Source organism: Rhinolophus sinicus, linkage group LG10 (genome assembly GCF_036562045.2).
Source record: "Rhinolophus sinicus isolate RSC01 linkage group LG10, ASM3656204v1, whole genome shotgun sequence".
In the NCBI taxonomy this organism is placed as follows: Eukaryota; Metazoa; Chordata; class Mammalia; order Chiroptera; family Rhinolophidae; genus Rhinolophus; species Rhinolophus sinicus.
The window spans coordinates 75,701,843-75,718,023 of NC_133759.1; the positions used below are offsets into that span (position 1 = coordinate 75,701,843).

Here is a 16,181-nt window from a genome sequence, read left to right on the forward strand (position 1 = left end):
TTGGTTTCCTTCACTATGCAAAAACTCTTTAGTTTGATGTAGTCCCATTTGTTTATTTTTATCTTTTGTTTCCCTTGCCCAAAGAGACATATCCAAAAAACTACAGCTAAGAGTGCTGTGAAATATAGGGAGTGTACATGTTTTCTTCTGGAAGTTTTATGGTTTTGGGTTTTACATTTAAATAGACTGTTTATTTCTGCTCTGATCTCTATTGTTTTCTTCCTTCTACTCACTTTGGGCTTTGTTTATCCTTCTTTTGCTAGTTCCTTTAGGTATAAGATTAGATTGTTTATTTAAGATTTTTCATATTTCTTGAGGTAGGCCTGTATTACTATGAACTTTCGTCTTAGAACTGCTTTCTAAGGGTTGTGTCCCATAGATTTTGGGTCTTTGTGTTTTCATTTTCATTTGTGTCAAGGTACCTTTTGATCTTTATCTTGATCTCGTTGTTAACCCATTCATTGTTTATAGCATGTTATTTAGCCTCCATATGTTTAGTTTTCTCCTTGTAATTGATTTCTAGTTTTATAGCATTGTGATCAGAGAAGATGCCTGATATGATTTCAGTCTTCTTAAATTTCCTGAGACTTGTTTCATGGCATAACATGTGGTCTATCCTGGAAAATGTTCCATGTGCACTTGAAAAGAATGTATATTCTTCTGCTTATGGGTGAAATGTTATGAAATGTCAAATTCATCTGGTCTAGTGTGTCATTTAAAGCCACTGTCTCCTTGTTGATTTTTTTTCTGTCTGGATGACTATCCATTGATGTCAGTGGGGGGTGTTAAATTTCCCTACTATTATTGTATTACTGAAGCTCTCTTCCTTTATGTCCGTCAATATTTGCTTTATATATTTAGGTGCTTCTGCATTGGGTGTCTAAATGTTCGTAGGAGTTATATCCTCTTGTTGGATTGATTCTTTATCATTACGAAGTGTCCTTTGACTGTTGTTACAGCTTTTTAAAGTCTATTTTTAAAGTCTATTTTGTGTGATATAAGTATTGCTACTCCAGTTTATTTTTCATTTCCGTTTGCACAAAACATCTTTTTCCATCTCTTTCCTTTCATGCCCTGTGTGTCTATTGACCTAAAATGGGTCTCTTAGGCAGTATATGTGTGTATGGGGCTTGTTTTATATCCATTCATCCACCCTACCCTGTCTTTTGATTGGAGCGTTTAGTCCATTTACATTTAAAGTAATTATTGATAGGTATGTCGTTATCATTTTACTGCTTTATGAATGTTTTTTAGTTCTTCTTTGTTCCTTATTTTCTTGCTCTCCGGTATATTGATGACTTTCTATAGTGTTATGTTTGGATTGCTTTCTTTTAGTTTTATTTCAAAAATCTTGTAGACTTGGTTTGTAGTTACTATGTGCTTCACATATATTCAAGCTGTGTGCATAGCAGTCTCTTTTAAGTTGATGGCCACTTGATTTTGAACACATTCTAAAATCACTACAATTTTTACTCAATGCCTTCATGTTTATGTTTTTGTCATTTTTTACTTCTTGTGTGTGTGTGTGTGTGTGTGTGTGTATGTGTATGTGTGTGTGCGTTTGTATATCCCGTAATTTGTTGTGTGTGTGTGTGTGTGTATGTGTATGTGTGTGTGCGTTTGTATATCCCGTAATTTGTTGTTGTAGCTACACATGATCTTCCTGCTTTTGCCTTTTAACCTTTGTACCAGCTTTATAATTGGTTGATCCACTGCTTTTATTGTGTTTGCCTTTGTCGGTGAGAATTCTTTTTCTATATTTTCTTATTCATATTTTTTATAGTTTTTTTCTTAAAAGATGTTCCTTTAACATTTTTTGTAATACTGATTTAGTGCTGATGAACTCCTTTATGTTTTTCTTGTCTGGAAAACTCTTTATCTCGCCTTTGATTCTAAATGGTAACCTTTCTGGGTAGAGTAATCTTGGTTATAGGTCTTTGCTTTTCATCGCTTCAAATATTTCATGCCAGTCCCTTGTGGCTGCAAAGTTTCTGTTGCAAAATAAGCTGATTGTCTTATCTGAGGTGCCTTGTACATAACTAACTGCTTTCCTCTTGCTACTTTAAAGACTCTTTGTCTTTAACCTTTGGCATTTTAATTACGATGTGTCTTGGTGTGGGCCTCTTTGGGTTCATATTGTTTGGAAACCTCTGCACTTCCTGGACACATATGTCTATTTCTTTCGCCAGGAAAGTTTTCGTCATTTCTTCAAGTAGATTTTCAATCTCTTTCTCTCTCCTCCTTCTGGTAACTCTATGAGGTGACTGTTGGTGCACTTGATGTTGTCGCAGAGGTCCCTTAAACTGTCCTCATTTTAAAAACTTTTTTTCTTTTTGCTGTTCCAATTGGGTGTTTTCTGCTAACTTATCTTCCAGATTGCTGATTCGATCCTGTGCTTCATGTAATTTCTGTTGATTTCCTCTAGTGTATTCTTCATTTCTGTTACTGTGATCTTCATTTCTGACTGTTTCTTTTTTATGTTTTCTATCTCATTGTTGAAGTTCTCACTGAATCCATCCGTTGTTTTCTTTAAGTTCATTGAGCATATAACCCTGTTTTGAACTCTGTATCTGGTAGGTTGCTTGTCTCCATTTCATTTAGCCTTTTCCTGGAGCTTTGTCCTGTTCTTTCATCTGAGACATGTTTCTTTGTCTCCTCATTTTAGCTGACTCCCTGTGTTTGTTTCTATGTATTAGGTAGAGCTGCTGTATCTCCTGGTCTTGGCAGAATGGCCTTATGTAGTACATTTTCTGTGGGGCCCAGTGGCATAGTCTCTCTGGTCACCTGAGCCAGGTGTGCCAGGGGTGTCCCTTGTGTGGATTGTGTGTGCCCTCCTGTAGTAGTTGAGTCTTGATTGCTGTTAGCACATCAGTGGGTGTGTTTGACCCTCAGGCTGACCGGCTGTGAGTGCTTGCCATGACTACAGTGGATGAGCTTTTGTGTATGGGCTGACCGCATGGAGCAGGAATCGCTTTAGCGAGGCTCTGGTGCCCGCTGAGTCTGCCCTTTGGGTGTGTCATCTGTGTAGCTGGTTGGGTGGTACTTTGCTGTGGTCTGAAGCTGGCTACTGGGTGTGTTGGTTCTAGAGCCTCTTGGGAGGGACTTTGGTGAAAGCCAAGGTTAGCCGCTGCTTGTGCTGGGCTTGAGGTTGCCTGGTAAGAGATATAAACTGATCTCCTGTTGGCTGATGCTTGTGCTGTGCTTGGAGGCACTTGGGAGATGTCATTTTGTGAACCGAAGCCAGTGCCAACTTGTGCTGGGCCTGTGGCTACTTAGTTAAAGCTATGTTTCAAGCCAAGACTGGCTACCACTTATGCCAGGCCTGGGGCCACCTGATGGGAGTTACAATGCAAGTTGAGACTGGTTATGCTGGGCTTAGGGGTGCTTAGCAAGAAGTACAGGGTACACTGAAGCCAGATGCTGCTGGTTTGGGGTTGTGGACCTTGGAAAGATTTTAGGAAAGTCCACAGCATGAGCTGAGGCAGGGCATTTGTGTGGAGCAGGCACTGGAAGAGGTTCGGGCCGTGCTCACAACTTGAGTATGATGGGGTATCAGAGAGTTAGCAGCGCAGGGTAAACAGTGTTAGCCAGGTTAATGGAGAGTCAGATTGGGTGTCCACCTGTGCCTGCTGGCTGAGTGGGAGGGGAGTTCAACAAAATAACAGTGGCGCCTGCCAACACTTCCGTCCCCAGGGACAGCTGCCTGGGGGGGGGCCCCTGCCCGTCCATCCCTTGTCCTGAAGCTAGTCAATTTAGTTCTTCTTTGTATATCTCTGGTACTTTTCAAGCTGCTGCCCCTGCCCTGGAGCCTAGACGAGTGAGTTTGTGAGTGAGCAAGTCCATCCGCGGGCCATTTAAGAGGACAGCTTGATCTCCTGCAGCGCTCTGTTTCACATGGATGTAATCCCTGCTGATTTTCACAGCCAGGTGTTAACGGGGATTCCTCTTCCTGGCAGTGGTGCTCCCGGCTGGGGAGTCCTGTGTGGAGCTGGGACCCTTCACGCCTCAGGGGGGACCTCTGCAGCCAAGATATCCTTCCCGATTCTTAACCACCACATGTGGGTGTGGGACCTGCCTGTTCCATGTCTCCGCCTCTCCTACCAGTATGACCTGGCTGCTGCTTTATATTCTCAGTTATAGGGCTTCTGTTCAGCTAGACCTCAGGTGGTTCCCAATTATAGTTGTTCTGTAGTTTAGTTGTAATTTTTCTGTGGTTGTGGGAGGAGGTGAGCACAGCATTTATGTACTATGCCATCTTGACTGGAAGTTCATAGAATCTTAATAAGTGTAGGAGGAATAATAGAACTACAAAGTTACTATTTGACAAGTATAGTAATCATTCATGTAAGAAACGTTACTTGATGCTAAAACTAGTGGAGAATAGCTTGATAAGGTACGAGATATTGACATGGCCTTAATATATCTCTCTCCCAAATATTTATTAATAGCAAAGTATAAAAAACAACTTTATGGTGAAGAAGCCTGGCAGATACTATGTTTATCAAGTGGTTGCCATTAACATTCTCAGTAATGAGATAAATTGAAATCATGTTCCATCTGATAAGATGCAATGAACGAACACATCACTTTTGTAATATTCCACCAAAGATGCATAATCTGATTATAGTCGTAAAGAAATATTAGACAAACCCAAATTTTGGGAGACATTCTGTAATTTTCAAAATTATCACTCATGAAGTCAAAGAAAATCTGAGGAACTGTTCCAGACTAAAAGAAACTAAAGAGACATGACAACAATGTGTAATTTGGAACAGGGTGTAATACAATGCGTAATTCTGAGCTGGATTTTTTTGTTGTTAAAGATATTTTGGTACAATTGCCAACACTTGAATGGTATCTGAAGACTATATGGTAGTAATATATCAGTATCAATTTCCTGATTTTTATGGTTGGAAGTATCCTTGTGTTGTAGGAATTATTGGTAATGGGACAGCAGGTCAGCAACTTACTGTCAAGTGGTTCAGGCGGAAAAAGTTATGTATACTGTATTTCTACTTTTCTGTAACCTTGTGATTATTTTAAATATTTTAAAAATACTTTTGGTAGTTAAAAATATAAAATTTATTGGAAAAATCACATGCATGATCTCTTAATGATGCTGAATAACAGAAAGAGGTATATAATACAATTTTAGTAAGTCAATTACATAGTAAAATTAAATTCTTTTTTTGTCCTCTCATTTTCCGTAAGATTGCTTATATATTCTTTTAGAACTAACGTTCTAATACTTATGAAAGTAGCATAATTCTTTTCTATTCTACCTTCAAAGATTGCTCAAGAAACAGACGTTAGAGCCCAGATTCGTCTGCAGTTTCGTGATGTCAATGGAGAGCTCATAGCTGTGCAGAGATCCATGGTGTGTACTCAGAAAAGCAAAAAGACCGAATTTAAAACCCTGGAAGGAGTCATTACTAGAACAAAGTAGGTGTATATTTTATATTTGAATATCTTCATTTTTCTGCCTTTCAGTTTCTTTATGTTTTTTTCCCTACTATTTTAGCTTATTTTAGGGAGCATGTTAATTTTTTTAACAGACTGTTTTTTTACAGCAATTTTAGGTTCTCAGTAAAATTGAGCAGAAAGTAAAGTTCGTGTATATTCCCTGCTCACACATATGCACAGCCTCACCCACTATCACCATTAAATTTTTAATTTTGATTACTCTTAGATTGGTGCAAAAGTAATTGGTTTAAAAGGGTAAAAAATAATGCAAAAACTGCAATTACTTTTGTACCAACCTGATATTTATCAGTCAAACAGAATGATTCCATTGAAGATTTATGACAATGCTCTATTCCTTTGAGTAATTTATGAACAGTTGCTGAATTGAAGGTGCATAATCACTCAAATACAGATTGAATGAATGAAAAATGCTGGTACAGTAGTACCTCGGTTTTTGAACGTCTCCATTGATAAACATTTCGGTTTACGAACGCCGTAAACCCGGAAGTAAGTGCCTCAGTTTTCGAACACACCTCGGAAGTCAAACATGTCATGCGGCGTCCGCTGAGTGCAAGATCCTGAGGCCTAGCTGTCGGCTGTTTTCGAAAGTTTCAGGACTCGAACGGTTTTCTGGAACGGATTACGTTCGAAAACGGAGGTACTGCTGTGTCATGTGTAGGGATGGGTGAGATTAGAAGTAGACAAGTAGGAAAGAGTAATAATTTGTCTCTTTCAACTGTTAGCATTCTGTTAGAGCAGGTGTCCTCTTATAGTGAATATGGATTTTGAAATTAGGCTGCCCTGGCTTCAAGGCTTTATCTTTGTTGAACAGATTACTTAAGGATCACCTTAAGCCTGCTTTTCACTCATTTGTTTGTTAAACTAATTAAATAATTCCTTTATTTAATCAAGAATGTTTAGTACCTGTTCTGTGCTAGAGACACTTACAGTAGCCACAGGCTTCTCAGGCGGGTTGTTTTCATTGACTTTTAAACACACTCAGGTCTCTCCCATACCCTCGGATTTCATTTTATTCCAGTTACTGTGTCCATCTTCCCCATTTACAGCTAATCTTCCCAAAGAGTTGTTGATACTTACTGTTTCCATTTCTTTACTTCCTCCTCACTTCTCCTCTAGCCCTATTCTATTGAAATAGCTCCAACTAAGATCACTAATAACCTCTGTGTTAATGAAGAAGATAATGCTGTTGCTGTATAAAATAGACCTCATAGTGAGTGAGCCTCTATTTTTTCATTTGTAAATAGGGTTCATTATCACTGTATATGTCAAGAAAGATGTTACAAGGACTGAGCTATTGCATATAAAATGCCTAATACGAGGTGTGACAATTAAGTTCACGAACTTGCCACTGTGCACTTACGTTGGCAGCACTGCACAAACAGCTCAGTAAGGTTTCATAACCTTGGTATATCAGTATCTCACAGCTGTGTTCGTATTGACATGTGGCTGAGTGGCGTTCGCTGTTGTTGCGTGTTTTTGTGTGCCGTAGCGAGAATGTCTGAGCTTGAATTAGATTCACGAACAAACATTAAATTTCTCATTAAACGTGGCAAGAGTGGAAGTGAAATCAGGGACATGTTTGTCCAAGTTTATGGGGCTAATCCCATGAAGAAAATGGCAGTGTACAAATGGATTAAATGTTTTTCTGAGGGGAGAGAACACGTCACTAATGAAGAGAAGTCAGGGCAGCCATTAATGAGCAGAACTGACAAAAACATTGCAAAAATTCATCGAATTGTGTGTGAAATTCGTCAGTTGACTGAGAAGCATAGCAGACCAAGTAAACATCGATAGAGAAACAGTCGGGAAAATCTTAACTGAAAATCTTGGCATGAGAAAGGTGTGTGCAAAAATGGTCCTGAAGGAGCTCACCAATGAACAAAAGCAAAGGAGAATCGAAGTTTGCCAAGACCTTTTATAGAGGCAAGATGATGTTTTGGGCCGTGTTATCACTGGTGATGAAACATGGGTGTACATATGCGACCCTGAAACAAAGCGTCAAAGCACACAATGGAAGTCAGCCAATTCTCCATGACCAAAAAAGTTCCGTCAGTCCAAATCAAGAGTCAGAACGATGTTGCTAAACCTTTTTTGATATCAGAGGGATTATTTATTATGAATTTGTGCCAACTGGCAAACAGTTAACCAAGTTTACTACTTGGAAGTGCTGAAAAGGCTGCAAGAAAAAAATTAGATGACTTGAACTTTTTGCCAACAATTCATGGCTGTTCCATCACGACAATGCACCAACTCACACAGCACTGTCTGTGAGGGAGTTTTTAGCCAGTAAACAAATAACTGTGTTGGAACACCCTCCCTACTCACCTGATCTGGCCCCCAACGACTTCTTTCTTTACCCAAAGGTAAAGGAAATATTGAAAGGCAGGCATTTTTATCACATTCTGGTCATCAAGGGTAATACAATGACAGCTCTGATGGCCATTCCAGAAAGAATTCCAAAATTGCTTTGAAGGGTGGACTAGGCGCTGGTGTGGGTGCATAGCTTCCCAGGGGGAGTACTTTGAAGGTGACTTGTAGTGATATTCAGCAGTGAGGTATGTAGCACTTTTTCTAGGATGAGTTCGCGAACTTAGTTGTCAGACCTCGAATATAGTAAGAGCTCATTTATTTTCTGTGACTGCTGTAACAAACCACAAACCAGTGGCTTAGTACAACACAAATTTATTATCTTACAGTTCTGTAATTTAGAAGCTTGAGTTGGGTCTCACTGGCCTAAAGTCAGGGTGTTGTTAGGGCTATGTTCCTATTTGGAGGCTGTAAGCAAAAATCTATTTCCTTGCTCTTTCCATCTTTTAGAGGCCACCCACATTCCTTGGCTCATGGCCCTTTTCCTCCATCTTCAAAGCCAGCAATGGTGGACAGTTTTCACCTCTTCTACCTCCCTCTCCCACATTTAAGGACCCTTGTGACTACCTTGGCCCCACCCAGATAATCCAGGATAATCTAAAGTCAGGTGATGGGCAACCTTAATTTCATCTGTAATCTTAATTCCTCTTTGCCACATAACCTAACACATTCACAAATTCCAGGGATTAGAATATAGATATCTTTGGAGGGCCATTGTTCTGTGTACTACAACTCAGTAAATGGTAGTTGTTAATCACTTCTTACATAAACAGTCTTTTTAGACTTCCATGATATGTCACAACACTGATCCCTCTTTCTTTACCTTATACCCACATTCTACCCATCAGGAAAGGTTGGAGTTCTATAGGCTTACCCCTAGATCCTCTTTTGTTTGTGCTCTGTATTCTCTTCCTAGATAATCTCATTCATATCACTAAAATTACTGTGTATTCATAGGTGACTCACAAATGTATCTCTCCATTCCAGACTTGTTTCCAGACCCATGTGCCTAACTGCCTCTCTCATTTTCTACCAGTTGTTTCAAAGACACCTCAGATTCAACCATACCAAGTTCATGATCCTTCACACTTGACTCACCTTAAAAATCTCCTACAACCTGGTCCTCTTGCAGTGCTCTGCCTCCCAGTGTATGACACCACTATCCATCCAGTGACACAAGCCAAGAACCTAAGTCTATCCTGACACCTTCCTTGCTCTCCATATTCAGTCCATTACCCTGTTTCCCTGAAAATAAGACCTAGCCGGACCATCAGCTCTAATGTGTCTTTTGGAACAAAAATTAATATAAGACCAGGTCTTGCATTATATTATGTTAGATAATACCAGGTCAGGTCTTATAGTAAAATAAGACCGGGTCTTACATTAATTTATGCTCCAAAAGACACATTAGAGCTGATGGTCTGGCGGCTAGGTCTTATTTTTGGGGAAACATGGTACCAACTCGTATGGATGTAACATAAATGTCTTTTGAGTGTGTTTCTCTCAATTTCTACAATGGCCATTATAGTTTAAGCTACGTACCATCATCTTTTCCTGGTTTAATGTGACAACCTCTTGATCTATCTGTGTCATCTCCTTACAAAACATTCTCAATTCATTCAGTGTAACATACGTATTGAAATATATAAACGACAGTAAAGACAGCCACTGCTTCTGTCCACCTAATCTAGTTAACAGATACTGGACAGAAGATGTGAAAGAAAATAGTGGATTTGTCGTTCTGCTGAAAGATACTGAGAGATCTCTTGGAACCCAGGGGTAGGGGTGTTCCTGGCCCTGGGTTTAATGATGTAGGAAAATCATTTAAAGGACCCTGAGGGAGTTCTCTCTATTGGATTGCTTTGTCAGTGTGACCCTAGAACTTGAGGCCTACTGATTAAGAATCCTCCCTGGATTTGCTTAGATGGGTACCACAAAGGGTTACCTTTACTCTCCTTTACCATGTGTCTGTTACTGAACAAATCTTTATCTAAACTACACAGTCTTTTGGTGTTTTTGTTTAAATCCCCTTTGCCTGTCTGCTGTGGATCATCGTGTTTTGTTCTATTCTTTTAAGTCTCTTGTTTTCCTTATTTTTAGGTTTTAGGGGTGGGCGATAGTTTATTTTCCTCTCTGTGTTGTCTATAAATATTTTAAATTATTACATTTAAAAGTCCAAATAGGACAAATAAATTCTGGCATCTTTTTCTCTACCACCCTGTTTTACATACTTTTTCATCAGTGAGCTGCTGAATCATTTCAGAATACTTTTTAGTGTGAGAAAGCTATTGCAACACAGGATGAATGAGGGAACTTTGTTTTGTACAAGTATACCATAAAGGATTGGTTAAGCAATAGAATAGGTTCAACTGGAGGTTATTTTACGTGAATTCTTGATTTTCGTTTTCTATAGGCATGGCGAAAAGGTCAGTCTCAGCTCTAAGTGTGCAGAAATTGACCGAGAGATGATAAGTTCTCTTGGGGTTTCCAAGTCTGTGCTGAATAATGTCATTTTCTGTCATCAAGAAGATTCTAATTGGCCTTTAAGTGAAGGAAAGGCTTTGAAGCAAAAATTTGATGACATTTTTTCAGCAACAAGGTTTGTAACCTTTAATTAGACTTTGTATCCCATTAAGTTATTGAGCCATGGTTGCAATTGGATTCTTCTTTTTGATAAAATTTTAAAAGCAAATAAGTCATCAGTTACTAACTCTTGCTCAGTAGCAACCAGTGGGCGTATTTCTTTTCAGTTTATTTTCTATGCATGATTACTTACCTGGTTGACAGTGTATATGTAACTTTTTCATTTACCGTTATGTCATAAGTGTTTTCTAAGTTATTAAAAACTCTTTTAATGACTATGTAATACTCTGTTTGAATATACTATCATTTTCTTACCCAGAAATTTAATTTTTATTTAATATCTTCAAGGTACATTAAAGCCTTGGAAACACTTCGGCAGGTACGTCAGACACAAGGTCAGAAAGTAAAAGAATGTCAAACAGAACTAAAATACCTGAAGCAAAATAAGGAAAAAGCTTGTGAGATTCGCGATCAGATTACTAGTAAGGAAGCTCAGTTAAGATCTTCAAAGGAAATTGTCAAGTCCTATGAGAACGAACTTGATCCATTGAAGGTAATTTGATTTCTTGTATGTTAAGGAGAAAGTCACCTTTTACTATGGTAGCACTCGCCCTTAAGCACTTTATTTTTATATGAATTTGAGTTGTGTACATGTTGCTTAAAAAAATTATCAGAGACTATAGAATGTTATGGTTTAATGTCTTAGGTCTGCATTAGATGGTTAGTCTTAAAATTGCCCAAAGACCTTGGATTTGAGAGATTAGTAATGCAGATCACTAGTTGTTAAATATCAGTGTAATGGCCCAACTGTACTGTTCTGTATTCTTAATATATATTTTTTTTAACTGAGATATTTCTAGGGAATTTTTATAATTTGCAGGATGTTGTTGACAAATTTTGGAATTGATGCATAGCATATTGATATACAATCATGCACCATGTAATGATGTTTTGGCCAACAACGGATCACATATATGATGTGGTCACCTAAGATTATAATAGAGCTGAAAAATTCCTATCACCTAGTGACTCTGTAGCCATCCTAACGTTATAGGGCAGTGCGGTACTCTTGGGTTTGTGGTGATACTGGTATAAAGAAACCTGTGCTACCAGTTGTATAAAAGTATAGCACATACATAATACTTGACAATGATAATAAATGACTGTGTTACTGACTATCTACTGTACTGTACTTTTATCATTCTTTTATACTGTATTCTTTTTACTTATAAAACGTGTTTGCTGTAAAACAGTGTGCTCCACTATGCTGACAGTAGCCTCATCTCATGTGTACCGTGTCTCTTCATTGCATCATTTTCTCTTGTGCTTGATTTAATCTTGTGTTATTTTGTTCATCATGGCCCCTAAGTGTACAAAATCCACTGCTAATGTTGCTAGTAAGAGGCCCCATTGAGGGATTGACCTGGAAACTAAATTAAAAGTGATTAAGGGAGTGGCCGGTTAGCTCAGTTGGTTAGAGCGTGGTGCTAATAACACCAAGGTTGCGGTTCGATCCCCGCATGGGCCACTGTGAGCTGCGTCCTCCTTAAAAAAAAAAGTGATTAAAGACTACAAAGGTGGAAAATCAGTGATGGTTACTACTTGCCCATCAGGCATGTCCCATTTTACCATGGCTACAATCTTGAAGAACAAGAGCAAAGTGATGGAAACTATTACCGTGTTTCCCCAAACATAAGACCTAGCCGGACCATCAGCTCCAGTGCGTCTTTTGGAGCAAAAATTAATATAAGACCTGGTCTTATATAATATAATATATAATATAATACCAGGTCTAATATAATATAATATAACATAACATAGCATAACATAATACCCAGTCATAATTTTTGCTCCAAAAGATGCAGTAGAGTTGATGGTCCAGTTAGGTCTTATTTTCGGAGAAACACAGTAAAGGATCTGCTCCACTGAAGTAAAAAAGACTGACGAAAATTCAAGAAGGACCTGTACCAGACATGGAGAAACTTCTAATGATCTGGATTGAAGACCAAACACAGAAGTGTATCCCTTTCAGCACCATGACGATCACGGCCAAAGCAAAAAGTTTGTTTGCAATGTTGAAAGAAAAGGCTGGACCCTACTACTGTGTGAATTTACTGCTAGCTGTGGGTGGTTTAAGCTATTCAAGAATAGTTATTCATTACGTAATGTGAAAGTGAGTGGTGAGTCTGTGAGTGCTGGTGTGAAGCAATTGAGGAAGTTTTGGAAATGCTAGAAAAGCTTATTCAGAGGGAAATTACTTGCCAGAGCAAATATTCAATATGAATGAAACCTTCCTATTCTGGAAATGGATGCCTGAAAGGACTTTCATCCATAAGGAGGCCAAGTCAATGCCAGGTTCAAGGCTTTTAAGGACAGAATAATAGTCTTACTTGGGGACCATCTTGCAGGCTGCAAATTGAAACCCTTTGTGATCTGGCATAGTGAGAACCCCAGGGCCTTCAAGCATATCAGTAAGCACACACTGCCAGTACCAGAAGAGCAGTAAGAAGTCATGGATGACCCAGCTCCTCTTCCAAGATGTCCCCCTGAATTGCTGTGCCCGTGAAATGGAGAAGTATTGTTTGGAGAATAACATACCTATCAAGATTTTGCTTATTGTTGATAATGCTCCCGGATGTCCTCCTTTCATTGGTGATCTTCATTGCAATATCAAAGTGGTGCTTCTGCCTCCGGTCACCACCTCTTTGATCCAACCAATGGATCAAAGAGTGATGGCAGCTTTTAAGGCCTCCTGCCTGAGGAGGACCTTTGCCCAGGCTATTGCTACAACTGAAGAAGACTCTAAGAAGACACTGATGCAATTCTGGAGGAATTATAACCTCTATGACTGCATCAAGAACTTTGCTTGAGCTTGGGGTGATATCACCAAGAAGTGTATGAATGGCATCTGGAAGAAGACATTTAAGAAGTTGACCATGACTTCCCAGGACTTGCCAGGATGAGGAGGTTGCAGAAATCCCCTCGGCTGTGGTTGAGAGGGCAAACAACTTGAACCTGGGTGTTGATGAGGACAACATGGAGGAGCTCCTAGAGGGCTTCCTGAGGAATTGACTAATGAGAAGTTGTTAGAACTGGAGCAGGAACACATAACTGGAGAAGAGGCAGGAGAAAAGAAAACTGCAAGAGAAGAAAAAGAAGAACCCCCAAGAAAATTCATAGTGAAGGCTTTAGCAGAAGTTTTTGCAGAACTCAACAAACTCCTTAAGAAGTTTGATAACATGGATCCCAACACTGAAAGGTTTTCATTAATAGAGGAATGTTCATGGTATATTTTCTGCTTACAAGCAAACCTATGTTGAGAAAAAGAAACCACCACGGACTATTTCTGAAGAGTGACACCCACTTAAGAAGATCCCCAGGCAGGTCCTTCAGGACGTCTTCCAGAAGAAGGCATTGCTGTCTTCGGCAATTGCAGCTCCAGGCGTGTTCCCGCCACTGCAGACCTTCCAGTGGGATGAGATGTGGCAATGGAAGACAGTGGTGTTATGGTCCTGACCCTCTGTGGGCGTAGGCTAATGTGTATGTTTGTGTTCTAGGTTTCAACAAAAAAAAGTTTAAAAAGTTAAAAATGGAAAAAAGATTATAGAATAAGGATATAAAGAAAGAATATTGTACAGCTGTATAATGCGTTCGTATTTTAAGCTGTGTTATTACAAAAGAATGGGAAATTTAAAGTTTACAAAGTAAAAAAGTTACAGTAAGTTAAGGTTAATTTATTATTGAAGAAAAATATTTTTATAAATTTAGTGTAGCCTAAATGTACAGTGTTTATGAAGTTTACAGTAGTTTACAGTAGTGTCATCGGCCTTCTCATTCACCCCCACTCACTCACTGACTCACCCAGAGCAACTTCCAGTCCTGCCAGCTCCATTCATGCTAAGTATGTATAAGCGGACCTATGCAGTTCAAACCTGTGTTGTTCAAGGGTCAATCGTACTGCAGCTTTTCTACATTTAGATACACAAATACCGCTGTGTGACAGTTGCCTACAGTTTTCAGTACAGTAACACGCTGTATAGGTTTGTAGCCTACGAGCAGTAGGCTCTGCCGTACAGCCTAGCTGTGTGGTAGGCTGTGCCATCTAGGTTTGCGTAAGTGTGCTCTGATGTTTGCACAATGACACATCGCTTAACAGTGCATTCTCAGGACATCCCTGTCATGAACCAATGCCTGGCTGTATTTGCAGATGTATGGCTTTCTAAACTCTTTGGTTTATACAAACACCTTAAGCAAATCCCATTCATTTCACAAGCATTTGCTGAGTGTCCTGTGTGCATGGGTAGACTATGCTTGAGGCCACAGGTACTACGAGGACAAGATAGCATCCTTGCTCTTAAGGTATTCCTGATGTAAGTAAATCAGAGTATTCCTGAAAATGGCTGTTTTCTAGGTTTTAGACAGTAGAAGATTTTTTCTTTTTTGAAAAAAAAATTTAAAAATTACTGAATTTTTTTTAAACTCACCTATAAATACTGGTGTAGATCTTTGAATTATAAACTATAAAAGCTTTGGTTTTGTTTGTGTCCCAATGCTGATTGACATTAATGCATGCCTCAGGAAATATTTATTGTTTTGTGTATAGCACTGTGCTAGGTGCTCTTTGGGATAAGGAAGCCGAAGACTGAGACCTTGCTTTTAACACATTTTTTGTGGGAAACGAGTAAACTCATCATATCGCCTCTAGTTGGAACCGGCAAAAATTTTGCAAAGTAAATAAATAGAGACCTCTTTTTAAACTAAAACACTGAAAGTTTCATAGAAAAATATCAAATAGATCGAAAGATATGAATATTTTACGGAAAGTCTAATTTTGGCGAGAAAATATCAAAACACCGCGTTACGATGCGATTTGGCGGGAAAATGCCCACTTACAAAGTGTTAAAGGATTTAAAATCTAGTTGGAGAAACTAACTTTTAGAAAATAGGGTTACAAAGAAGTAAATTGAAGAGGCACACGAATGATACAGTGTGCCTGTCACCTAGAGAACATAGAGAACATAGGTTGTCTAGGAGTTAAAGATGGTGACTACAGCACAAGTGAGAAAAGAAACAAAAAGATAAAAGTGGATGTCATCAGAATAAAAAACTTCTGTTCTACAAACTATACCATCAAGAAAGCAAAAAGACAACCCACAAAATGGGGAAAATGTTTGCAAGTCTTATATCTGATAAGGGACTTGTATCTGGAACATATAAAGAACAAGTATAACGCAATAATAAAAAAATGAATAACAATTTGAAAATGGGCAAAGGATCTGAATAGATACTTCTGCAAAGTGTGTGTGTGTGTATCCAATGAGTGTATAAAAAGATGTTTGAGGACATTGTTCATCAGGAAAATGCAAATCAAAAGCACAGTGAGATGTCACTTCACACCCACTTAAATGTCTACAAATAAAAAAGATAGTATAATAAGTGTTGGTGAGGATGTAGAGAAATTGGAACCCTCATACATGCTGGTGGGAATGTAAAATGGTACAACCACTTTGGGAAATAGTTCAGCAATCTCCTCAAAATGTTAAACATAGACTTACAATATGACCCAGCAGTTTACTCTGAAGTATCTTATACCCAAGCGAAATTAAAACGTACATCTGCACAAAAACTTGTGTATGAATGTTCAGAGCAGCATTATTCATAATAGCCAAAAAATGAAAACAACTCAAATGTCCACTAACCTATCAATAACTGATCAATAAAATGTGACATCCACATATTGGAATATT

The 16,181-nt window shown here is 38.7% G+C and overlaps 1 protein-coding gene across 3 annotated transcripts in view; it reads left to right on the forward strand.

The window, feature by feature from the left end:
- Positions 1 to 16,181, forward strand: part of RAD50 (RAD50 double strand break repair protein) — a 97,209-nt gene that overhangs the window by 11,415 nt on the left and 69,613 nt on the right. For all 3 annotated transcript variants that reach the window (XR_012489778.1, XM_074313488.1, XM_019756106.2), the window contains exons 3-5: positions 5,291 to 5,442; positions 10,265 to 10,450; positions 10,783 to 10,987. Coding sequence is in view for 2 of the 3 variants with exons in the window: in XM_074313488.1 (XP_074169589.1) it covers positions 5,291 to 5,442; positions 10,265 to 10,450; positions 10,783 to 10,987 (543 nt within the window). In the remaining variant the exon portion in view is untranslated. The remainder of the gene's footprint in view (positions 1 to 5,290; positions 5,443 to 10,264; positions 10,451 to 10,782; positions 10,988 to 16,181) is intronic.